The following is a 26,880-nucleotide window of genomic DNA, read 5'->3' as shown; positions in this document are numbered from 1 at the left end:
AGCAGGGGCTGGATGAGTGAAGTCTGCCTCCACCTGCTGCAGGAAAGCCCTGATGGTGGGCCAACCATCCAGGAGCCCCACCTGCCATTCCGAGAGATCCGGGCCCTCCCCCACCTGGCAGAACCTCGCTGTGCTTTCCCCTTTGCAAAGCCAGTCATTCCAGCTGATCCTGAAGAACTACTACGGAGGACTCCCCAGATCCTCTCTCCTGCTTCCCGGAAGAAACAATTCCTGCTGTCAGTCTGGCACTGTCCTTGGGTTCTAATTTTCAGGAATGATCTGGATACAACTTTCCATTGGAGACCAAACATCCTCGTACATTTGGAACATGAACGATATTTAAAATATTTATATATATATAATATATATATACTTTTATTATTCACCCGTTAACTCCATAATATGCCAATCACAAGCTAGTTTTCAGCAGTTACATTCCCTTGATCACGGCTGCATGACGATGTGATTAATTGGAAAACAGACCAGAGACATGGCCAGAGGTGGCGTCATGCAGCTACGCCATCTCAGTACAGCTGTCAAATTCAGTGGCGGTTTGGTAAAGCCGGTTCAGTTCTGTTCCCTTAGTCAGGGATTCTCACATTTGTGAAAATTGAACCAACAAGTAGTGGGGTTCCAGCTCCTGGTTTGAATTCTCAGTGGCTTTATCCAGAATCTCACTGGTAGCTGGTTACTGTAATACCAGTCCAACCTAGGAGAACCAACAGGAAAAGGCAGAGCTGAGACAAAGGTTGTCCAAAGAACCACTTCCCCATCCTGGCCTGAAGTTCCCACTGATTGAGCCACCGACGCCACCTGTGTGGTGGGATCACATTTCCACCAGAGCCCCTCACCCAACCTCCAGTGTTTACACAGCTATCAGATGCTTCCTTGAAGCCCACCCAGTCAGCATCCTGAAGGACAACTAGTCAGAAGGTCTCCCTCAGCAGGCCTGCCATGGTGACCTGGGGGCTGGGAGCAGAGGGGTGAGGAGGGAAGAGCTATGCAAGCCTCACATAGAGTGGAGGGCAGTAGCCCAGTAGAGGAGAGGCCGACCACTGGGTTCTCCGGCTGAGCTTCCTGGCTAACTTTTCCTCAGTCAGTCTGAAATGGTCCATATCTAGTCAGCTGGGTGGCTCACACCAGCTGCTGACGGGGGAATGCTGACCCTTCTGGCCTGGCCATTGGGAGACCAAGCACCAGCTAACCAGGGCCCAGGCTGCTGCTGTAACCCACACCTGTGACCCTGACTGCTAGAGACACCGACTCCCTGGCAGCCTTGGTGGAAGGCTGTCCATGGCTGAAAGGCAGCATGTACCTTCTCTGCTCCCATGCTGGGGCACTTCCAATTGTAAAGATAATACTGCAGGTTGCCATCTCCTATGCCGAACTTGAGCTTCTCCAGGAAGGTTTTGTTCTCCATGAGATCCAGTGCATTGAACACGTCAAACCCTTTCTGCCCGGTGCCAGAGAAAAACAAGAAGGCGTCAGACGGAGGCTGCCTTCCCTTCCTGCCCGCTCTCAATCTAGGGCTTCAAATCGGTTCTTCCTATTTCAGTCAAGGTTGACAAAGTTAAACTGTGACAAACCCAAATTTATAAAATGTGAGTATATCGGAACAGGAAAAATTATGGGTCGACATCGTACTAGAAACTTAATCTCCCTCCTAGAAAACAAGGGCAACATGTATTTTGCATGGCAACCAAATTTCTGGATCAGCAGAGTCTGCAACAATATGGCAGCTCAAAGATGGCAGCCAAGTGCATTTATTTAAATATGTGTTGTTCTCCACAGTCCTGGCCATAACCCAATCTATTGCATCAGGCTTCTGAAAGGAGCCTCTTCCAAGTCTCCCATTCCAGGACTTTAACCTATAATTTCCCCAATTCCGGTTAAGGTTCAGGTACATCACACATTTTACAAATTTGGGCCTGATCCAATCTTGCTGCATTCGCCATGACGGAACTGATTAAAAACCCGGCCTCAATCATATCTAAGTCTCCCACAGGCAACCCTGAGCACGACATTCCTCCAGAAGCAACCCCGGCTGATACGTCAAAGCCAAGTTTCTGTAAATGCCCAGCTCTCCAGGATGCACCCTCATGGCATCCTGAGCACCATCCCTCCAGCCTGACCTCTCCTCAGCGTTCCTCTGAGCACATATTGTTCCTTGTTAAGCCTCCCAAAGACACTTTGCAGTGAAATCCATAGTCCTCTCTGGAGAAGGCATCATGCATAGTAAAGTGGAGGGTCAGCGAACAAGAGGAAGACCCTCAACAAGATGGTTAGACACAGTAGCTGCAATACTGGGCTCAGACATGCCAATGACTGAGGATGGCGTAGGACCAGGTTGTGGTTCCTTCTGTTATACATGAGGTCATCATGAATTGGCACCTAACAACAAGTGGAGATCAAGCCTGACTCCCATCAGCTACTTGGAATTGGCATAGGCCTTTGGTGTATACTGTGGGACTTAATGACCCCTGACATGTTGCTTTGAGACCATAAAGTACATTAGATACTACCTCAATCTCACCAACTGGATCAGCTAGCTCTCAGAGGGCAGGGACCAGGTTGACCACGTTGGGCCTGCGCACACCGTGCTGGGCACAGGGCAAGAAGGTACCCAGAACCACAGGATGAAGGGGTAACAGTAGCCGGGGCCCTCCATCCCACCCATGCTGTATGGCCAGATGACCCAAGAGAAAGCCATCTCTCTAGCCCCACACTGGGGAAGTCATATGAACCCTTTACGCCCATAGCAAGCCTGGCTACTATTCAGGCTCCTTGGCAGCATCTCCTGTGGGAACGAAACCCACTGAAATCAATGAGGAGGAGTCCGTGCGCGCACTTTGTCTGGATGCTCTTGTTCCCGCCTACTTTCAAGTTGAAGGCCAGGAGCTACTACTGAGACTCTACTTAAGCAGACCGAGAAGGTTTAGGCTCAAAGCCTCCCACCCCACAAGCAGCTACCTCCTGGGAACTGTGCTAGCCAGCAATCCACTACTCTGGTCCTGCAGATCTCTGGAAAAGTCCTCTAGTTTGCTCCTCACCATTTTGGCGAGAACAAGGGCATCGCTCATGAGGTCTAGAAGAGGGGTCTGGGTGTGAACGTTGTAGAAAGAATAAGCAGCTTTCAGACTCTTGTGGGTCGGATGGTTCATGATGGTGGAGGGAAGGGTGTAAAAGCTCAGGAAGTCCGTCACCTCACCATTTGCGTTCTGAAGGAAAGACAACAAAGGAAGCTCTGTCACACTCAGGGATACTGCAGGCTGCAACAAATGGATCCTACCACTCACATCCCCATTAGGCGGCGCTGGGGTGGACATGGATGTGGGATCTGCACGGAGCAAGGAAAGGTACTGGCCGAGGGCACTAGCAGAGAACCAGGTGGTGAATCTAGGTAGGACTCTGGATTGAGCCTGTGAAACTCTCCTTGCTTGGGACCTCTTGTTGCCACTCACCTCTCAGACTGTGCCCCCAATGTTTGGTTAGCACCAGATCAAGCTGGGACAGGCAGGGAGTCCAAGGCTTACTTGACTTATTAAGAGGGGCTCAGTTCTACTCTCTGGTACTACCAGGAGGAGGTGGGACGCAACGAAGGGCTGCAGCCAGTCCACAGAGTCTCACTTGGAACAAATGCAAGCTATGACTCTTCTTGTCTTAGGGTGGACCACACATGGATAGGTAAGGAAGTCTAGGGTATCAATGCTCCTGTCATGGAACCTTCAGACACTGAGCCCTGGAAACCCAGCCACCCAAGGAGGACAGCTCCCTGTGAATGAGGCAGATGCCCAGTACCACTCCTGTCCCCACTCACCTCCACCACAAAAGTGTCAATGATATTCTCCTGGGGGAAGAACCAGTGCTCTACCTCCTCCTGGCTCATGACTGGCGTGAGGTGGAACTGCTTCAAGTACCGGGTGAGGAGCTGATGCACTACTGGAATGTCCTTCTTCTCCATTGGTCGCAACCCAGCTGTCTTGGGAGTCTGGAAGGAAGAAATCGTGCACATCAGATGTGTTGTGTGGAGAGTCTCCTCTCCCCTGACTGTGAGCAGACTGACTAGTGACGGGAAGGACTCAGGAGAGAGTTCTGATCACAGGTTCCTGCGGTCTGGCTGGCACAATGGAAGCAGTGCCCTGGATCTCAGCACTCAGGACAAGGGACTACCTGGCCTTGCTTGCCCCATGGACGTGCTGAAGCTCTCCCAGCAGTGCTCCTTACAGGCCTGTGCACACACAGCTCCCCCGGTTCCTCTCCCGAACCCCAGTCCTCACACTGCATGCTCACTGACCCTCTCTACCCCCACTGGTGATTTGCCTACTAAACTCACAGCACTCAGACAGGGCCCATCTCCAAGCCAGCCCTAGATGTACACACTGCCTGTCCTTCAGACCCTACAGCATCAGCAGTGCCCCCTAGAGGACACCGCACATTACATTCACACAAAAAGCAGACATTGTGCTAGTTTTCATCTCAGACCAGAACCCCATAGCACAGCTGCTTTCCCAGAGAACACGCTTCAGTGGAATGAGACCATGTGTTCCAATGCAGCAAGTGCTAGGATGGATGGTGCCTCCCTAGAGGCTCAGATAACGTAAACGTGGGTAAGGCCAAGTCCCACATAGGGCAGGGCCTGCAGCCTCTGAAAGTCCTTGCTAACCCTGGCCTCCCTAGAGAACAGTTTATCACCTTGCTTCTACACAGCATCTCCCCGTGCCACCTCATGTCCTGGGAGTACCCAGATGGGGAAGGCTTCTGGCAGCGACACATTAGGAGCACTCTCTACCTATCTGCCGAGGATATAGGTCAAATCTGTCAGGACACAAGGGCAAAAACACACATCATGGCCTCCAAAACCCGTTTCTGGGCACAATGTCCAATCTCACTGCATCCGTGTCATAAGACAGCACCCTAACAAACCTAATCCTCAGACAGATGAGAGCTATTCCAGGGGGATGAATCCAGTTTGGGGGCTGATGAACCCAGGTAGGCATTCATCAGACTGACTACTGACTGGAAGGACTCAGAAGAAACTCTGGTGCTGTAAGATCAGCACTAGACCACAAGGTCAGTTTGAACTGCAAGGTCAACAGTTCAAACTCACTAGCCGCTTCTAAGAAACCCTATACAAGGTCTGATTCAGAACCGACTCAACAATACTTCACAACAACAACCATGCACTGCTGATGCCAGGCACAAGTGGAGAATGGGGAGCATTTGCTTCTTTGGGAAACCAGGGAAACGAAGACCCAAAATAGAAACACAGCTCCCCTGGACTTGCTCAGTGCTTTAGTGGTGAAGTCTGGATGTAAGGACTGGGGTTAGAAACCTAGGCTCCTTAGTAGAGGGGAGCAGAAGACAGTCTGTACGTGAAAACTCAGCATGTGGACACACCATTGTAGTCATGCTCACTCAGGCTACAGCGACAGAGAATGAGGATTTTCCCTTAACTCCTTGGCAGATGGCAGGGAAGCTGGCTGCAGCACACACTCATGAGAACTGAGAGAGATGAAGTAAAACAGCCCTGGTGGCACAATGGCTAAGTGCTCAGATGGTAACTGAAAGGTCATCTGTTCAAACCCACCAGCCACTCCAAAGGAGAAAGATGTATCAGTTGGCTTCTGCAAACATTTCAGTCTTGGAAACCCTATGGGGTGGCTCTCCCCTCTCCTACAGGGTCACCACAAGTAGAAATCAACTCAATATGGCTGACTGCTACAGACATCCAAGAGGACAGAAGCGGCAAGTCTAGGACTCCAGCACCCTCCCCCGACGGCCCCAGGGCCCCACTGGCCTCGGGCAGCCGGTAGAGCTTCATGGTTCGCTGCATGGTCATATTTCTGCTCAGGTGGGAGAACTTCACTTCAATCAGCTTCCGAGGGTTTAGGGACCGATGCCAATACCTGTGGGGACACAAATGCCAGTCCCATTAAGACGATGGCATGGAGATCTCAGGATGGCCAGCAGGTGGCAGAAGAGACATGTCAGGCTCCATGTGAACCAGTGGTGCCCCAGCTGGCTCACCAACCTCCACAGAGTCCTATTTTCTTCCTCAATTTCAAAAGTCACTTCTTTGTGGCAGCTGCTGTCTGGGCACAGCAATCCTCACACTGGAGTCAAGCTGATGGAAAACTCATTCCTCTCATCCTCCTGATCTACACTTAAGTAGTGGTGGCACCTTAGGTGGGAACCATTCAACAGTCTGGAAGGACTTTCTAAAGGCAGAGGCTGCACACCAGGTGTCCTGGGGCTGCAAGGGGAGGGACCTGACACTGCTCTGGCCCACACAATATTCAAAGCAAAAGTGAGCCCACCATAAAAAATAAAAATAAAAAAAATTGAAGACACTTCTTATCAAACTCCAGAAGCTACAGCCAGATCTCCCTCCCCTTCCAAAGGGCAGCAGTCATCTGGGCTGAGAAGAGCTGGCCCCTTTAGACAGGACATGCACTTTCCACAACCCTCCCATTGCCCCAGAGCAGAAAAGTGAGATGCCTCTGTGCAGGTACTGAGCTGGGACTCCAGTGATGGCCTCTCAACCAGAGTGAAGAGCAAGACGTGATTTTCACCTGCAGGTGCCAACAGGCTTTGGTAGTACCACACCGGCAGTATAAACAGCTTGGAAAATGCCCTCCAAGTGAACCCGCCGGGTTATCTCTCGGATGAGGACTGGAGCCACCCTCTTGGAGCGCAGCTTCTTGTGGACACACAGGAAGTTGATCTCCACCATCTTCTTCTCTCTGAAGGGGGAGGAAAAGATTAGGCGACCAGGCTTTTAACAGGGAAAGGTGATGCTCTGGAGCCACACCTAGAGGGGTGGACCTTCAGCACAGGCATGCAATCTACTACCACCTGCTCTTAGCAAGCCCAGACCTTGGACCGTCACTGTTCTAACAGCTCCCACTGGTGAAAACTCAGACTCGCTGCCATCGAGTCAACTCCAACTCACAGCAACCTTGGATAGGGTTTCTGAAACTGTCAACCTCTACAGAAGCAGAAAGCCCTATCGTCCTCTCAAGGATTTGAACTGCGTCAAGTAGTCATCTTACAGCATCTGCTTATTCCTCCACACAGACCCAATTCCAAAGGAAAGTGCAACTAAAGTAGGCTTCTTTATCTGAAAGCAGCCCCAGCATCTTCCTGATTCATCCCTGAAAGAGCTGGGGCTGGGGCTGGGGGCATCCCACCTTTAAGACACAACCATTCAAGAGTAAGCAAAGGTTTTTCTAGAATTTCAAGGTTCTCATTCCCGTAAGTATCCATGACCTAGAAGCCTGGGGCAGATAATTCTGAGGTTTTCAGGGAAAAACAAGAGCAGTGAATGACAGCCCAATGGCTGTGGGAATCTGGGTCACATGCTCTCCAACCTACTTGTGAAGCTGCACAAGTGCCTCAGCAGAGGAGCACTGCAAGAGTCTCAACTAAAACAAACCTGTCCAGGGGCTGGAGCCCAGAAAGAAGTGGCCGGTTGGTCTGACGTGCAGGGAAGTGTATACAAACTCCAAACTTGCAGCCAGTACCCATTTGACCTAGCTTGGATGGCTAGCTGACCAGAATTCAACCAGATGATGATAAAGATGCTTGATACTGTGAACAAGTGTATATTGCTACCATTTGATGAACCGGCCCTTTGCAGGTGCCCAAACTTCCAAATGGCTGCAATGATTCTTCATATCACGGAACAAGCTTGTTTCCTCAGTGCCTTGGGTTGTTAGAGACGGGCAATTTAGACATTGGCTATCAAAAGTGGGGGGCAGCTAGGGGAAGGTAGAATCCCCATTGAAGAGTTTTCATCTTGTTTGGTGAAAGGAGGTCGGGCTAGGACTCTTGATTGAACAGTGAGTGTGACCATGACTAATTGCGATCGTCAATTGTAAAGGTAGAAGTTTTATAACATAAAGGGGGAGTACTTAATCTTATAGTCCAGGAACAGAGGACCCTAGGACCATCAAGGGAGTAGAACATAAGTGGAATAGGGGACCCTAACTAGAGAAGTAGTGACACCAGAGATAGAGACACACATGATAACATGATGAGAGAGAGAGAGAAAACATCTAAGGACTCTAGACTCATAGAAAGAAAAAGGCTGTGTGCTCATGGCCAGGAGGTAGGCTTGTAGAATGTGCCCTTTGTTTTTGTGGGGTTTTAAAAGTTTTTATTGTTAACTGAGTAAAAGTTTACAAGGCAGATCATCAGTTTTACATTCAACAGATCATATACTTTATTTCATTACAATGATTATAATCCCCTCCACGTACCATCAGTTAACAATATTTCTATTCATTTTAGCTTTTTTTTTTTTTTTTCAACACTCAGGCATATATAATAATTTAAACCACCAAAGGGCACATTCTGCAAGCCTGCCTCCTGGCCACCAATTCTCAGTCCTTCTCGTCCCATGAATCTAGAGTTCTAGCTGCTCCCTCTCTCCATGTCCCCATCTCTGCCTCCACCTCTGGTGTTGCTGCTTCTCTGGATAAGGTCCTGCATTACACTTGTGCTCTTCTCCTTTGATGGTCCTAGGGTCCTCTGTTTCTGGACTATAAGATTATCTACTCCCCTGTTTTTGTTGCTAAACTTCTACCTTTACCATTGTGAAAGTCGCAATTAGTCATGACAGCAATTACTCACTATTGACTCATAAGAATCTTATCCCCATCTCTTCTTACCAGATCTAGACAAGATGAAAACTATTCAGTGGGGACTCTATCTCCCCCCACACACTCTTAAACTAAAGCCCCTCTTGAAACTTGTAATCCAGTCACTTCATGCCTTTATCGCCCCCTCATTTTAGGTAGCCAATGTCTCAGTTGCCCGTCCCTATCTACTCTGTATACAGAAGGGATAGCATTGATACTTGATGTGCAGACTCCTTCTCGGTTTTTTTTTTTTTTGAGCTACTACATCCATAAGTATTGGTCAAGTTCATCAAATTGTAGCAATTTAACTTCCTTTCCTTTACCCCCCCCCCCAAATTTTTTTTTTAAATCTTCCTCCAGTCGAGTTCTGATCTGCAAACCATCGAGGCTAGGTCAAATGGGTACTAAGTGCAAGTTTGGGTGTTCTTGTGCATCTCCCCTCTCTTCTTATCAGCTGGATGCTTCACTCTCAGCTCTAGCCCTCTGTGGCTATGGCCTTGTCTATGGGCTCAGGTATCCCCAGGTCTCACCACACTTTGGACCAACCAGATCTTCCTTTTCTCCTTCTCATCTCCAGGTCAATGGGAGTCTATGGAACATGGTTGAACTCAGCCCATTTCTTCATTGCTGCCTTTCCTCCTCTTCTACTCACCAGGAGACCAATGTGGACGCCAGCAAGCTTACATGCCCACTCATGTGTTCCCTTTGAGTTTTAGTCTTAGAGGGAGGTTTGTCCTGAAGGACTTGATCACTTGCCTTGATGGCTTTCCAGCAAATAACTTGCTTATTCTTGTAGTAGCCTATGAAACTGCCATTTTTGTTTTGGGTTTTTCCTGCTGATCTTTCTTTAAAGATGTATCTTCTGTCACTCTAGCTGTTCCAGGCTGGTCTGCTTGTCCTTTCTGGTGGGAATGCCAGAAGGTTCTGGATGGAGCTCAGAATACCACCTAAAGTCCTACACACTGCAAAGCCTCCACAAGAGGCCTGTTTCACTGGGCAGGCTGTAGAACATCTTTTAGGTATTCCAGTTAGTTATAGGCTGAAGATGGGCTTTTAAGCTTTCTGTAATCATGTTTCCCGACATTCTTTTCTATCCCACTCATGTGTCTATTTTACAATAGCAGGCAAGGGAAACCAATATTTATAAGACAGTCACACATCTTAGTATTATTTCTCCAGAATGCGCCCTTTGGTTGTTTAAATGATTATATATTTCTAACGTTTTTGTGTACACTGAAAAAACCAGAGGGAATAGAAAAAAAAAAGGGGGGCCTATAAGGGCACAAAGTGGCTGGTTTATAAGCTTTCATGAGTGTGCTTAGTTTCAGAACGAGGGGGGTACGGTAGAATCCCCACTGAATAGTTTTCCTCTTCTCTAGACAGATCAGGTGAAATTAGATGGATGGAGGAGGATGGGGATTTGATGATTCAATTGTGAGTTAACTGTTAGCAGGATTATTGTGATTGTCACAGCTGTAATTGTAGAAAATGTGTAACTAAAAGGGGGTGGGGTGGGGGGAGTAAGCTTTCATCTCAGAAGCACTCCCAGAACCATCAAGAAGGAAGAACATAAGTGGAGTGTGAGATCCTACCTAGAAAAGTGGCCACATTAGAAAAGGTGGCAGAGGCGATGGCATGGATAGATAGAGCAACTCTAGGTTCGTGGACTAAGGCTGTGTGCCATGCGGGCATGCGGCTAGCTTGTAGAATATGCCCTTTGGACATTCAGATGCATTTTATTTTGTACATCAAATATTTTTGCTTTGTTCATTTATGAAATATAAGCTGTAAAAGGGAAATCATAGGGAGGAAGTAGGATAACTTGTTGCAGGGAGGGGACTTTAATCATTGAAATGAAACAAAGTATATAATGTAAAGCTGATGATCTTGTCTGTTAATCATCACTCGATTCACAATAAAAAGTTAAAAACAAACACAGCCAGCACATCAGCTCTCAAGCTGGGCCCCCACTTCCAGCCCAAGTCATAGCAACATAGAATTCCAATTCTCAAGACCCGGGTTTCCTCCCTTCATGAGGCCTTCCTCTTTCATTGGTGGTGGTCACGGTTGGGGCAGGAAACGAAAAGTGGGCTATCTTTCTTCTCTTCCCTCCCAGACCAAGCAGGGTGGTGGTGATGTGAAAGCTGAAGGTAGACCCAGGTGCTTACGTGTCATAGATGTGGATGTTTGCTGGGATGGCACTGATGAACCCAACCAGTTTCCGACTTGACACCACACGAACCCCGCAGTGCCACTGGGGGAGCCAGCCAGGTGGCCGGAGAGCCCTGGAGAGAAGACAGGGGCTAGGGTTGCGGTGCTGCTGGCTGGCGGTTAGAATGCCTGTTTTGGCTCCACAATGACCCACCCCCTTGGAACTTTATTTTTGGCCAAGTCCTCCAAGAGACTAGTAGAAGTGAGCCTTGGTCTCTTCTCTGCTTTGGTCCACTCACCCAATCCAAGGCTGGCATACTGCAGCTCTCACATCCCATCTCAGTTTCTCTGTGCTCATTTTGACAGCCTGAACAAGATGACAGAGAACTAGCCTCTGGGGGCTCAAGGCCAGTGGGTCCATGGTGGGGAGTGGATCACAGAGCCTCTGGAACTCTGACCTCCCACCTGCCTTTGTGGCACCACCACTTCCCTCCTGTTTGTCCATTCTTCCTTCTCTGCCCCTTTCAGGCAAGTCCTTGCCATTAGGGCCTTTTTGCCTCTATGTTCCTGGAAGTAAAGCCTGGCCCAGGCAGATGGATGGCTCAGCCAGGCAGGGTCCTTATCCTACAACCGCATGCTCACTGGATAGAAACGACCCTTTTTTTTCAATGGTAGTAGGTCGTCCTTCCCTTCATATATAAAGTCACCATACAATAGATGATCTTTTCTTTTAGGTACCAATTCTACTAAGTTCTTCCTTGTCCTGTCTAAATTTAGACAGCCATTCTGTCTAAATTAGGGTTCACTTCTAAGCTTCCTTCCCTGAAGGAGGTCTCCTTCAGATGTAGTGGGGACTCTGGCACCCTGTGGTTGTCCTGCTCTCTACCTTACTCTTAAGAACCCTAAGAAAACCTCTACAACTCACCACAAAAGAAATTCTGGGGAATAATCAAACCGGAACATGTTGTCATCATCTTCCACATAATTCTCATTCAGGAGGGTGTATAGCTCTTTTAGCTGTAAAGAAACAAGGCACTCTCTTAGATGCTATCTGCCAGGGAAGGGACCAACTTCAAAACCCTGAAGGACCAATCAAACCATCAAAATGCTTTGTTTAATTTCATGAATCCTTTTCACCCTGGACATGAAAGGTCCGCTTGGAACAAACACCCTACATGTAATGAAACTGAACCGTCTTGACTGACTTAAGGTACATAAAATAGCAGACCAAGAATGTCATCCAACTAGACAACCACTCCATCACTCTGACCAACAGTGGGGGTCTTCTGGGTTCTACTATAAAATTCTGTGGAATTACTGAGTCATTGCCATTTTCTACCATGTCTGGTTTTTATTTTCTGGCCCAACAAAAAAGCTTTGGGCCTTTTCCTGCTTTTCCAGCTGTCTGGGTCTACCAACTCATGTTTGGCATTAAAAACTTCTGTTCACATTTTCTAACATTCCTTACAAAGGAAACTAAACAAACAAACAAATAGGTGCTGGGTGGCTGGGGTGGGACAGGGAGGAGAAGTCCTCACTGAGCAGCACTAGCTCATCAGTTAAGATCCAACTTGAAGGAGGACATGGGAATGAGTATGAATGAAAAGAAAAAAAGAAAGAATGAATGAATGCAAGGATATCGATCTTGGGAAGCTACAGAGGTCAACTCTCCACATGTCAGAAAAAGCCAAGTGCTGTCTGTGTGTGGGGTCTGCTCAGGTCTGCTTGGTTCGGCTCTATATAGAAGTCCCTTCAGGAAGGCTTGGGGAGAGGCTGTCTGTGTGTGACTGCAGAGCTTACTGGGAAAACAGTACCCAACTTACATCTATGGCCTGCTTGGCCTACTCACCACACCACGGTCCCCCAGGTCCAAGGCATCCCACGTGAAGCCCTGGGGCAGGGTGTAGGGCTCCTGACGTATGTTGTCTTTGTCAGGCTCCACAGGGCCATGGGTGTTCACCACCTCTCCTGGAAGATGAATACAGCGGTGAGCCTCAGTGGCTCCTTGGGGAGGGAGGGACATCAGAGCAATTCCCCATTCCCAGGAGCCTGTCATCTGAAGTACACACTGTACTCAGCAACACAGCCCACAACGCCAGCTGCCCTTGGCCCCATACAAACTCTCAGAACAATCACTGGGACCATGGTGGTTAGTTTTCTGGAAACCCTTTCAAATGTCTTCTCAGTTACTGAATGACAAACATTTACTCTCCGAATTCGGCTTTGTGCCTCCTAGTTGGTGTAAAATGTGCTGTCAGGGCCTGGCCTGGGCCCATTGATTTGAGAGGATTTATAAGAAATTGCAACAAGGTTGCTTTTGTGTCCATAGCTCCAGCAAGTGCTGGGCCCATTCCTGAATCAGATGATGTATCTAGGCGCCAGGCTCAATCTTGGCTATTCCAGACCTAGCTTTCAACAATGGGGGTCAGATAATTGCCACTGCCAACCCAGGCCCTCAAGTGTTTTAGAGTCCCTGAGTGTTTAGGGCTTTGGGGCACAACAACAGAGTCTACAGGGAAGTGAGTTTGACACAATATCCCCTAGATAGCATGCCCCTCCCTCCTTGGTGGAGTGTGTGAGTGTGCTCAGAAGGTAACTTGGACAAATAGACTCACTAATGTTGGCCTGTGGGATTATTTTGTCTCTGTAGTTCTACATCACTCATGTTCACACTTAAGCAGGCATTTAGTACATCTTGAAAACTGAGTTGTCAAAAGGCTCCCATCTGTTCCTAGCAATAAAGCTCTGCATATACCAGGCACTCAATTCATGCTTTTACTGACATTCAGAGTCCTGGTCCAAACTTCATTCCAATGTATGAATTAACAGGCAGCTGGAGACCCTCCCCTTAGTCAGTGATCTGGGGGCAGGTGAATTGAACTGGCTCCAACAGCCTACAGCCTGAGAACCCGACCATCAGACTGACAGACTCACTCACTTCCATTCAACATGTTTCCTGAGCATCAACCATGGCCCAGACACCTGGCACTAGGACAGAGCAACGAGAAAGACAAAGTCCCTGTTCTCAAGCTGGGTCAAGAGTGACAAACTGGGAAGTGCAGACAATAACAGGGGCATCTGGCAGGAAAGCACCAAGCTACCATCCACGTTCCCCTAAGCTTTGCTTGCTTGCACAGTTACACTTTGTTTCCTTAGTAATGAAACTGATTTTTTGATTTATTTATTAGCCTTTGTGAGTCCAGTTGATGTAATTCAACTCACTACCAATTCACTATCATGTACAGAGACAAAACCAAATCTTGGAGCCTATGAAGCTAAGGACTATACCAGAGTTCAGTAGGGGCACCAGCATTTCTACCGATAGTCTTGTCTGGGTGGCCAGCCATTTTCCCACCTTGTGTTGAATTTATATATACCCTGTCCAAAATACATTTAGAACATTTTTTATTTTATTTATTTGTCCTAAGCAATTTCACGGCAAAGATACTGGTGGTCTTTCCTGGATTGGTTACAAAGCCCTATACACAGCAGGCATTTCCATTCATGCCCTTCTTCAATGAATGTTCAGTGAGTCCCAGAACGTATCAGTTCTGTGGCAGAAGCTGGCAAAGGAAATGACAAATATCCTCAATGATCACAGGCACCAAACAGACAAGCAGGCATATATGTAAGGCTGGACATGAACCTGGGGCCAATGACAGTCATTCCAAGGACTTTATCCTCAGGACTGGAGGATGGCAGAATGTCCTTAATGGGTTTTTAATTGAGAGTGGGGGATAGAGAGTGGTAGTAACAAGGTGCTTAGATTTGCATTTTAAAAAAGCACTTAGAAAGGGTGTTTACAGGCGGTATCACCCAATGAACTTTTTTTAACGCATTATTTAAATGGTAAATCTTTTGTTAAACCAGCTGTTATAGATTATCCAAAATTGTGGTATCGGCAACACAGAGCTGACACAGCAGAGTTACAGGGCAGTGTGAAAGAACAGTGGCCACTCTGAACAGTCTGGGGTGCCAACAAGGCAGAGACATGATCTGAGGGCTCGCACAGTCCTTCCCAGCTCCCAGTCCCATGGGTTTCTGCAGGGCGTACTCTGGCGTACCTACCTAAACGGCGTATGGTATTCCAAACGCTAACCTATTACTGCTATGCTACATTTCAAAGTACTTTACATTTAGTAAGCATGTGTTGGCTGAGAGACAAGAGGAAGAAGTTAGGGACTCTGTCCCTCCCTTATAAACATTTGCCCAGATAAACAAGACAGTCCTTCTACACAATCTATGTGGAAGACAAACCCCTGGGCAGACAACTCTGTTCATCCTATGCCAATACACTGTGTTTCACTGTAGGTTTATACTGGATGATGATGCATAAAAAGAATCATCAATTCTCTTTAATGCGTGCTATTACAACATGATAAAGTCCCTAAACAACAGTCTTTTCTCTAGTGAACACTAAAGACTATCTTCTAATAAGGCCCACCAAGGAACTCTGGGACCCACTGCCCTTTCTCACAGATCCAGCATGGAACCCTCATGGAAAGTTCACCGTCCCCATACCTGGGGAAGAAAGCACATACGTACCCAGTTTGGGGACAGGCTGTGTGTCCCAGAACTGATAGCTTCGCTTGCTAGCCTCTTCCATGGTTTTGGCAGGCCCCTGGCCCACTGAGAACAGTTCGATGGCCTTCTGTATTTCCTGGATCCTCTCTGGTGGCAAAGAATTCATCTGGGTAGGACAAAGTAGAGGAGAGAAAAGGCCCATTATGCGCCTAAGTACTTCTGATGAATTTCATGATTAAGAGTTAAGGGAAGTAGTGGGGGGTGGCTCCTCTGTCTTCTTTCCAGAGATGATCTGTGGTGTGACAACTAGAGAATGAGTGGTTGATGATGAACTCTCCAGAGAGTGTGTGTTTCCTATCGGGCTCCTCCCCTTGTTGTTGCTTGATGGCAAAAGTAATACATATTCACTGTGAAAAATTTCAATAATGAAGAAATATGTACTATATATACAAGTGAAAAAAAACCATCACCCTATCCCTCAAATAAGGAGTGCTGGTTATGACACTACAGGACAAGCACTGGACTGCTAATCACAAGGTCAGCAGTTCAAAACCAGTGCCACTCCTCAGAAATCCTACACAGGGTGGCAAAGAGTTGGAATCAACTCGATGGTTCTAACAACATCCCACAAATATAATCCTTATCATCTTAATTTGGCAGGGAGAGTGGGCAAAGGCATGTACGTTCCAAACACACATACACACTTTTCAAAAACTAAAATGGGATTGCACAATATTATTCTATACACATTTCTTCTTTAAAACCTTGTCTTAGAGACTTTCCCACTTGAGGACACGTAGACTCATTTCTAACAACTCAGTCCACTGCACAGACCACAATGGACAGAGCCAGCCGACTTCTGACGGGCATATTGGTGATTTACTTCTTTAGTTCTACAAGCAATACTATAAAGACTTTCTTTGTACATCTATTTTTGCTTCCTGAAATACATATGTCTGCCAAAGGGTATGCACATTTAAAATAATACTGTCAAGTCACTTTCTAAAAAGAAAATATTAATATTTTTTCCAGACCCTCATCACTGAGTCCTGGTGTGGCGCCGACCACAAGATCGGTTTGAACTGCAAGATTAGTGGTTCAAAACTCACCAGCCACTCCTTAGAAACCCTATAAAGGGTCGCTATGAGTCAGAACTAACACAATGGCACTGAACAACAACATCATCATTTGATATTACCAAACTTAACCTCTGTCACTCCAAGAGAAAAAACTGTTGTAATTTATATTTATTTCACTGAGAATTGAATTATCTTTAATACATTGATTGAACATTTGTAATTTTTTCTTTGCAAGCTACCTACCATATTTTTGCATATTATGGACCCATGCACAAAAAACATATATATAGCACATAGGAAACTAATGTGTGTGTGTAGGGGGTTGCACAGTTTGCAAAAACATATATGTATTTATTATTTACATTATTTGCATAAAAATACAGTATTCATTTTATTAAATTGACTAATACACATAATACAAATATTTTCTATACTAGTTGCTTGTCTTTTAACTTTTATAGTACTTTTTGCCAAAAGTACTTTAAAATGAGTCTTTTTTTTTCTTTTATTGCCTCTGGGTCTTATATCAAGCTTAAGACGATAAAAAATACCCATTTTTCTAATACTCTGCTATTGCTGTTTTTCTATTTAAATTATGAAGAAAAAAAAAAAGGCAATTAACTGAACTGTTTACACTGCTTATTTCTAGATAGTAGGATTATTAAGTAATTTTAATTTTCTTCTTATTGTGTTTTTTCCTGAAAGCTCTACAAAGAACTGCATGTAAATGATGTTTTGTTAACAATTTCTAATTTCCAAGTGAACCATTTGGAAACAGGCTGGAATCCCACGAACACCTCCCCACCCTCTGCTCCTGCAATAGATATACAAACAGCCCTGAAGTTACAGCTCGGACTTGGGGTTAGCATACATGCTGAGGACTTTGTGAAAGTTACTTAAACCTCTGTCATTTTTAAAATGAGAAGACCCTACCTACCCTGTGGAGATGATGAAGCTTTGGAACTAATTTAAAGTGAGGTACCTGGCAACATCTACCACTTGTCTGTCAGTTTATTCTACTGTGGTATCTTTTGTGTTGCTGTGATGCTGGAAGCTATACTACTGGTATTTTAAACACCAGCAGGGCCGTCCATGGTGAACAGGTTTCAGAAGAGCTTCTAGAAGGAGGACAGGTAGACCAATTCTGAATGGTTAGTCACTGAAAACCTTATGAATAACAGTGGAACACTGTCTGATACAGTGCCAGAAAGCGAGCCCTTCAGGTTGGAAGGCACTCAAAATAAGACTGGGGAAGAGCTACATCTTCAGAGTTGACCTTAATGACATAGATGAAGCAAAGTTTTTGGGACCTTCATTTGCTGACAGGGCACAACTAAAAATGAGAAGAAACAGCTGCAAATATTCATTAATAATAGGAATGTAGGACTCCTGGTGTAGTGCTATAGGACCAGCACTGGACTATGAACCACAAGGCTGGCAGGTCAAACCCACCTCAGAAACCCTATAAAGGTCGCTTTGAGTTGGAACCGACTCTATGGCACTTAACAACAACAATAGGAATGTGTAAAGTATGACTCTAGGAAAATTGAAAGTTGTGGAAAAGAAATGGAATGTGTAAAGATCAATATCCCAGGTATTTATGTGAGCTGAAATGGACTGGTATTGGCCATTTTGAATCAGAGAAGCAGGGAACCATGAAGAGAAATGGCATGGCATTCATCTTCAAAAAGAGCATTTCAAGATCTAAAAGTATAATACTGTCTGTGATAGGATAATAGCTATACACCTACAAGGAATATCAGTTAATATTACTACTATTCAAATTAACAAACCAACCACTAAAGCCAAAGATGATGAAATTGAAGAATTCTACCAACTTCATTGGTGGTGCTGTAGGTTAAGCACTGGACTGCTAACTGCAGGGTAAGTCACTTCAGAAACAATACACAGGGGCATTATGAGTCAGAACCAACTTGATGGCACTTACCATCACAACCAACTTCTTCAGTCTGAAAACAAACATCGATAATTACTGGTGATTGGAACATGAAAGTTGGAAACAAAGAGGAAAGAATGGTAGTTGGAAAACATGGCCCTGGTGATAGAAACAATGCTGCAGGATCACATAATAGAATTTTTTAAAACCAGTGACTTATTCATAGCAAACATCTTTTTTTTAACAACCTAAAAGCCAACTATACACATGGGTCTCAACAGATGGAATACACAAGTAACAAACTGACTACATCTGTGGGAAGAGACAATGGAGAAGCGCAATATCATTAGTCAAAGCAAGGTCAGGGGCTGACTGTGGAAGAGACCATCAGTTGCTCACATGCAAGTTTAGGCTGAAGCGAAAGAAAATTAAAACAAATCCATGAGAACCCTGAGTATATCCCATCTGAATTTAAAGATCATCTTGAGAAAAGATACGATGCTTTAGACACTAATGACTGAAGATGACAGGAGTTGTGGGTTGACATCAAGCATCATACATAAAGAAAGCAAAATGTTACTATACAAAGACAGGAAACAAAGAAAAGAGCAAAATGGATGTCAGAAGAGGCTTCTGAAACTTGCTCTTGAACACAGGGAAAATAAAGCAACTTGAAGAAATGATGAAGTTAAGAGTTGAACAGAAAATTTCAAAGGGCAGCTCAATAAAACAATTTCAATTCAATGAAATGTGTGAAGACTTGGAGTCAGAAAGCCAAAAGGGAAGAACACACTCAGCATTTTGCAAACTGAAAGAACAGAAGAAAAAATTCAAGCAATATTTAAGGTAGCAATATTTAAGGATCCTATGGGCAAAATGTCTGGGAGTCCTGGTATGACACTATAGGATAAGCACGGGACTGCTAACAGCAAGGTCGCCCACCAGTTGCTCCTCGGAAACCCTATACAGGGTCGCTATGAGTTGGAACTGACTCCAAGGTGCTTCCAACAACAATGGGCAAAATATTCAATGAAGCAGGAAGCATCAAAAGAAGATGGAGGGAATACAAAGAGTCACTGTACCAAAAAGAATTGGTCAATATTCAAACATTTCAAGAGTTACCATATGACTCCAAACCGATGCTAATTATGGAAGAACTCCACGTTGCACTGGATGAAAGAAGTCCAAGCTGCACTGAAGACACTGATGAAAAAAAAGGCTCTAGGAATTGACAGACTACAAATGGAAATCTTTCAACAAACTGATGCAGCTTACTGTTTCAACTACTTCAAAAAACTGATGAAAACTGAGGCACTCAACTTGTCTATGCTAGGAATTTGGAAGACAGACCTGGCTAACCAATTGGAAGAGAGCCATTATTTGTGTCCATTCCAAAGAAAGGAGACACAACTGAATGTGGAAACCATCAAAAAAATTATCATTAATATCATATCCAAGTCAAATTTTAAAGATACTAAAAGCAGTTACAGTAGCACATTGACAGGGAACTGCCAGAAATTCAAGTCAGAGTCAGAAGAAAACATGGAATGGGGATACCACTGCTGACATTAGATGGCTCTTGGGTGAAAACAGAGTATCAGAAAGATGTTTACTTGTGCTTTGTTGAGCATGTAAAAGCATTTGATTGTGTGGGATGATAACACACTATGGACAATATCGTGGAGAATGAATATTCCGGAACACTTAATTGTGCTCATGAGGATCCAGTACATAGACCAAGAGGCAGTTACTAGAACAGAACAAGGGGCTATTGAATAGTTTAAAATTAGGCAAGGTGTGCACCATACTTACTCCTTTCACCATACTTATTTAACCAGTATGCTAAGCAAATAATTTGAGAAGCTGGCATCAGGATCGGAGAAAGAAGAATGTAGCATCAGGATTGGAGGAAGATGCTTTGTTTGCTGGAAACGAAGAGGATTTGAAATACTTACTAAAGAAGATAGAAGACCACAGCCTTCAGTATGGATTGCACTTCAATGTAAAGAAAATGAAAATCCTCACAACTGGATCAATAAATAATATCATGATAAATGGAGATAAGACTGAAGTTGTCAAAGACTTCATTTTGCCTGGATCCACAATCAGTGTTCATGGAATCAGCTGTCAAGAGATCAAACAGCTCATTGCATTGGACTTATCTGCTGCAAAAGACCTCATTCAAGTGTTAAAGAGCAAAGATGTTACTTTGAAGGCTAAAGTGCACCCAACCCAAATCAATGTTATTTTCAAACACTTCATATGCAAGTAGAAGTGGGATAATGAATAAGGAAACAGTAAAGAATTGATGCATTTGAATTATATCACAGAATGCTGAAAGTACCATGGACTGGCAGAAAAACAAACAACTCTGTTTTGGAAGAGTACAGTCAAATGTTCCTTAGAAACAAAAATGGTAAGACTTCGTCTCTTGTACCTGTTGTCAAGAGGGACCAGTCCCTGGAGAAGGATATCATGCTTTGTAATGCGGAGGGTCAGCAAAAACGAGAAAGATCTCCAACAAGACGGACTGACAGTGGCATCAACAACACACTCAAACATAGCAGTAACAGTGAGGATGGCACAGGACGGTCAGGGTTTCATTCTGTTGTGCAGACAGGCACTATGAGTAGGAACTGACTCAATGGCACCTAACAACCTGCCAACATAACCATCACTTACTGTTGTTGTCACGTGCCGTGGAGTCAATTCCAACTCATAGTGACCCTATATGACAGAACACAACTGCCCCACAGAGTACTCTACTTCAAAGTACAGTCATGTTAGAATGTAGAACATCAGTCAAGACCAAACTGTTCAAATAGGTCATCTCTCACACCATGAGTGGGCACTGCCCACAGAATTACAGAGAGGACCTGCCAACCACCCAACCCAACCTTGTTTTAAGACAAGCTTTTAAGGTTGCTGGGGTCCCCGAGGGAAGGTGATGTTTGCATGATTGGTTAGGGTGGCATTGGGGTCAAGTCAGGATTCAACCCCAAAAAGTACTTTTAAGTGTTTTCAATACTCCAGGCCATCTGAAGGCCATGAGCAGGAAGGAAAAGACCAGCAGCTGGAGATGCAGTGGGGATGTGAACACCAGAGCCCAGTGAAATGCATGTGATCCTGGAACCTAGGTAGACAGAGCCAGAGTGGGCATTGGTTCTGGGCTCATGGCCCAGACTTGCCCAAAGTGGGTCCTGGTCTCCCTTTTCATTCTATAGTTTTATTCTATAGTTGTGCTGCTCCCAAAAGGGGCACAGCTTCTAGGCCTGGCAGGGGTTAGCGGTACACCTGGAGCAGAGGTGTCCTGACGAGTCTGTGTCCATGCCCAGGAAGGATGAACTGTGGCTGGGTGGGTCCCCTAGGGTTTCAAGAGGCCTCAGCCTCCTGACAATGGCATCTGCGGTGGTCTATCTGCACTGTCAGTTCAGCCTAGCTGATGCCTGAGCCCACAATGATCTCATGGCCCCTGTCAGGGGCAGAAGCAGTGGAGGCAGAAGCCTGAGCTGAGTGCCTCTCTGTGGGCTATGGGCACGGCTCTCACAAGTACTGATGTGGATGATACCACAGACCAAGAAGCCCTCAGCATCCTGTTCATCCAGGTGGTAGTGTTGTGTGATGCTGCTGCTAAGGTCTGAGATCTTAGTGGTTTTCCCAGAAACACACACAGTCTTGGCCAACTCATCAATCTGGTGTATGCTGAACAGCTCTGTCAGTTTCTTGAAAATGGGCACATTGAATTCCTGACTCAACATGGAGTCACTACCCATCTCCAGCAGGTCCAGGTCAGACTCAGGAACAGAGAACTCCTGATATGCTATAATTTTTATGGGAGCTGTAATTTTTAACCTTTTGGTTAAAGTCAAGTGCTTAATCACTGCACTACCAGGATGCCTTATGAAGATTAATAATAAAATCAAAACCAAATATATTGCCATCAACTCAATTCCAACTCACAGCAACCCCATAGGGCAGAGTAGAACTTCCCCAATAGGTTTCTAAGTCTGTAAATCGTTACAGAAGCAGATCCTCTTTCTCCTGGGGAAGGGCTCCAGCGAGCGTTCAAGCTACCAAGCTTTCAGTTAGCAACCGAACTTTTAACCAGCACACCACCAGGGTTCCTCGTTGTTGTTAAGTGCCGTCGAGTCAGCTCCAATCATAGCACCCCTGCTGTACAGGGTTTCCAAAAAGCGACTGGTGAGTTTGAACTGCTGACTGTGTAGTCCAGCGCATTATCCCACAGTGCCACAACGGGTTTGATACTGGAAAGAGCGAAAAATTACTTAAGAGACAAATCTAAGTAAGGTAGGAAATCCAAATTGGAACATAACATTTGAGGCATAAAGCAAAGTGCGGTATAATAAAATGAGACCAGATTTCTTGTGAGGTTCATAAGCTTTCTGACACCATTCTAAAAGGAGAACTATGTTTTTGAATTTCCCTAGGGGCTTACACTGAAGAGGACAATACCTATCTGAAATACAAGTTTTTTGTTTTGTTTTTTATAAAGGGTAGAATTAAAATTTGTCATTTATAATAAGATGGCAGTTGGGCAGATAGTCTTCAGACTTAATTTTTCTTTTGTGTAAATAAAGTTTTCAACAGCTGACAGCAGGTTATGCTTTCAGAAAACATAACTAACTTAATTTGTTAATGGTAGCTTCAAGTTTTTCCTTATTAGCACCAGAAAATTCACCAACCTTTTCCCCCTTTTTGATAAAACTGATTTGTTGGCATGTATGTAACTTCACACTCTGAAGCAACATGCTGACAGTCATCCACATCAACTTCAAGGAACACCATATTGCCAAACTTTTGAGAGAAAATGCTAGAAAGGTCTGATCATTTTACAAGGCCCACACCACATGGCTGAGAATTCAACTACTAAGAGTTTATATCGAGCACTGTACAAGTTGTTGTTAGGAGCCATCGAGTCCATACCGACTCATAGCGACCTTACGCACAGAAGAACAAACACTGCCCAAATTGGGCCAACCTCACTACTGTTGCCACGCTTGAGCCCACTGATGCAGCCACTTTGCTAATCCATCTCGGTGGGGGTGGGGGGGTGGGGGGGGAGGTCTTCCTCTTTTTCTCTGACCCTCCACCTTACCAAACATGATACCCTTTCTCCAGTGACTGGTCCCTCCTGACAATATGTCCAAAGTATGAGAGATGAAGTTTGGCCATCTGGCTCCAAGGAGAACTCTGGCTGTACTTCTTCCAACACAGATCTGTTGTTCTTTTGGCAGTCCATGGCACTTTCAATATTCTCCTCCAACACCATAACTCAAAAGCATCAATTCTTCTATGGTCTTCCTTATTCACTGTCCAGCTTTCGCATGTATATGAGGTTATTGAAAATACCATGGCATGGGTCAGGTACAGCTTAGTCCTCAAGCTGACATCTTTGCTCTTCAACACTTTAAAAAGGTCTTGTGCAGCAGATTTACCTAACGCAATGCGTCGTTTGATTTTCTGACTGCTGCTTCCATGAGTGTTGACAGTTGATCCAAGAAGAATGAAGTCCTTGACAACTTCAATCTTTTCTCTGTTGATAAGAATGTTGTTTATTGGTCCAGTGGTGAGGATTTTTGTTTTCTTTACCTTGAGATGTAATCCATACCGAAGGCTGTGTGCTCTTTGATCTTCATCAGTAAATGTTTTAAGTCTTCTTCACTTTTAGCAAGCAAGGTTGTATAATCTTCATATCGCAGGTTGTTAATGAGTCTTCCTCCAATCCTGATGCCATGTTTTTCTTCATTGAACCCAGCTTCTTGGATTATTTGATCAGCATAAAGGTTGAATAATTCTGTTTGAACAGCTGTCTCTTAGTCCATGTACAGATTCCTCATGAGCACAATTAAGTGTTTCGGAATACTCATACTTCACAATGTTGTCCATAGCTTGTCATGATCCATACAATTGAAAGCTTTTGTGTAGTCAAATAAAGCACAGGTAAATATCTTTCTGATATTCTCCTCTTTCAGCCAAGACCCATCAGACATCAGCAATGATATCCCTCGTTCCACGGCCTCTTCTGAATCTGGCTTGAACCTCTGGAAGTTCTCTGTCAATGTATGCTTGTAGCAGTTTTCTTATTACCTTTAGTAATACAGAACTTTACTCGCATGTGATATCAAAGATATTGTCAGATGATTTCTGCATTCTGTTGGGTCACCTCTCTTTGGAATGGGCACAAATACGGATCTCTTCCGATCAGTCGGCCAGATAGTTGTCTTCCAAATTTCTTGGCAGAGATGAGTGAATACCTCCTGTGTCACCTCACTTCCTTGAAAGATTTCAATTTTTTATTCCATCAATTCCTAGTGCCTTGTTCTTTTGTCAATTCCTTCAATGTACATTGGACTTCTTCCTTCAGTATCATTGGTTCTTGATCATATGCTACCTCTTGAAACGGTTGAATATCAACCATTTCCTTTTGGTACAGTGACTCTGTGTACTCCTTCCATATTCTTTTGATGCTTTCTTCATCATTCAATAATTTGCCCAGAGAATCTTTCAATAACAAAAGTCAAGGCTTGAATTTTTTCTTCAGTTCCCCTAACTTGAGAAATGCTGAGTGTGTTCTTCCTTTTTGGTTTTCTGACTCCAGATCTTTGCACATTTTGTTGTAATATCTGGCTTTTTCGTCTCAAGCTGATCTTTGAAATTTTCTGTTCAGCTCTTGTACCTCCCTCCTCCTTTCTTCCATTTGCTTTAGCATCTCTACGCTGGAGAGCAAGTTTCAGTGTCTCTTTTAACATCCATTTTGACCTTTTCCTTCTTTCTTGTCTTCTTAATGACTTTTTGCTTTCTTCCTGTATGATGTTCTTGATGTCGTCCCACACACACTCTTCTGGTCTTTGGTCTTTAGTGTTTAATGTGTCAAATCTGTTCTTCAGATGATCTCTAAATTCAGGTGGGATATATTCAAGTCATATTTTGGCTCTCATGGACTTGTTTTTATTTTATTCAGCTTCAGTTTGAATTTGCACATGAGTAATTAATGGTCTTTTCCACAATCTGCCTCTGGACTAGTTTTCACTGATGATATGGAGCTTTTCCATCGTCTCTTTCTGCAGATGATTTGATTTGTATGTATTCCATCTGGTGAGGTCCATGTGTATAGTCATCTGTTATGCTGTCTAAAGAAGGTATTTGAAATGAACAAATCATTGATTTTGCAGAATTCTGTCATGCCATCTCCAGCATCATTTCTATCACCAAAGCCTTATCTTCCAACTAGTGATTCTTCCTCTTTGTTCCCAACCTTTGCTTTCCAATCACTGGTAATGATCAATACACCTTGATTGCATGTTTGATGAATTTCAGATAGAAGAAGTTGGTAGAATTCTTCTATTTCATCCTCCCTGGCTTTAGTGTTGGTGCATAATTTGAATTAATAGTGGTATTAACTGGTCTTCCCTGTAGGCACATGGATATTATCCTATCACAGACAGTGTTGTACCTCATGACTGATCTGTATATGTTCTTTTTGACAATGAATACACCACCATTCCTTTTTGATTTGTCATTCCCAGCATAGTAAAACATGTGGTCGTCAGATTCAAAATGGCCAATACCAGTCCATTTCAGCTCACTCATGCCTAAGATATCGATGTTTATGTGTTCCATTTCATTTTTGACAATTTCTAATTCATACATCATACATTCCATGTTCCGATTATTAATGGATGTTTACAGCTGTTTCTCTTCATTTTGAGTTGTGCCCCATCATTTTGAATTGTGCACTGTTCAAGGCTGCCTGAAAATCTTCCTTGCCTTCAATCTGCTTCACCATTTTGGCTGTTAGGGGTTCTGACAAACAACTGCAGAAACGGAACCAAAGCGTAGGAGAGAACTTGTTAAAATAAAAGGCTTTTTAGAAGATGTTTCATTTAAGAAACAAACCACCTCTGTGTTCCGTGTCAGTGAGTCAGGTATAGGTTATAAGCTCTAGACCAGTGGTTCTCAAACAGTGAAACTCACAGACTCTGTGGGGTTCAAAGGTTTTCATTATAATTTCTATGGCATTAAGAGAATGCAAACTCATACCAATGACTCTCTTCCCGATTGATGGATGTGGGTAATAGAAGCTGGGAGAAGCTACTGATTGAGATGATATGATTCAGTTGAGAGGGCTGTTAACAGAGTTCACTGTGAAAGCTTGGAAGACTAACATGGACATAAAATGAGTTATCTCAGAAGCAGGAGGGGGAATCTCACTACCATCAAATTAAAGCCAAGAGTGGAGCACATCCTTTGAACCCTGAGATTCCTTGCACATTGAACCTCCTCAACCCAGGGACAGAAAGCTGTGACACGGGAGGAATGGCAGAGGAGCAGCAGCAGCAGAACCAAGAGCCAGAGAATACGACAGAGCAGTGGGCTTCCTGGCCTTCGGAGCAAGTAAAATTGAGTGACTTTGGGCATGAGGCTTGAGCACAGAGTAGGATGCCTTCAGGCACTTAATTAAAAGAGTTACGTTTGCTGACTTAGAGAGCTAGGGCCAAGTGTCTTCAGGCTGAAGTTATGGTGGAGTGATATGTACTGTGGACATTTATCAGCAGCCCTAAAAGAG

General features: G+C 44.7%; 1 protein-coding gene and 1 pseudogene across 1 annotated transcript; both read right to left on the bottom strand.

The window, feature by feature from the left end:
* Nucleotides 1-688: 688 nt before the first annotated feature.
* NMT1 (N-myristoyltransferase 1) lies at nucleotides 689-15,486 on the bottom strand. The gene is made up of 10 exons (XM_006833520.1): nucleotides 15,339-15,486; nucleotides 12,643-12,761; nucleotides 11,719-11,810; nucleotides 10,811-10,927; nucleotides 6,573-6,743; nucleotides 5,798-5,906; nucleotides 3,818-3,988; nucleotides 3,051-3,218; nucleotides 1,316-1,453; nucleotides 689-709 (listed from the first exon to the last, which is right to left on the bottom strand). The coding sequence occupies exons 1-10, from the start codon at nucleotides 15,481-15,483 to the stop codon at nucleotides 689-691; spliced, it is 1,251 nt and encodes a 416-aa protein (XP_006833583.1). The 5' UTR covers nucleotides 15,484-15,486.
* Nucleotides 15,487-21,575: 6,089 nt separating this feature from the next.
* LOC102822882 lies at nucleotides 21,576-26,100 on the bottom strand (annotated as a pseudogene).
* Nucleotides 26,101-26,880: the final 780 nt, after the last annotated feature.

This window comes from Chrysochloris asiatica, unplaced genomic scaffold (assembly GCF_000296735.1).
Source record: "Chrysochloris asiatica unplaced genomic scaffold, ChrAsi1.0 scaffold00007, whole genome shotgun sequence".
Taxonomy (NCBI): Eukaryota; Metazoa; Chordata; class Mammalia; order Afrosoricida; family Chrysochloridae; genus Chrysochloris; species Chrysochloris asiatica.
The sequence above is the reverse complement of the archived record's forward strand: the minus strand, read 5'-3'. Positions and strand labels throughout refer to the sequence as shown.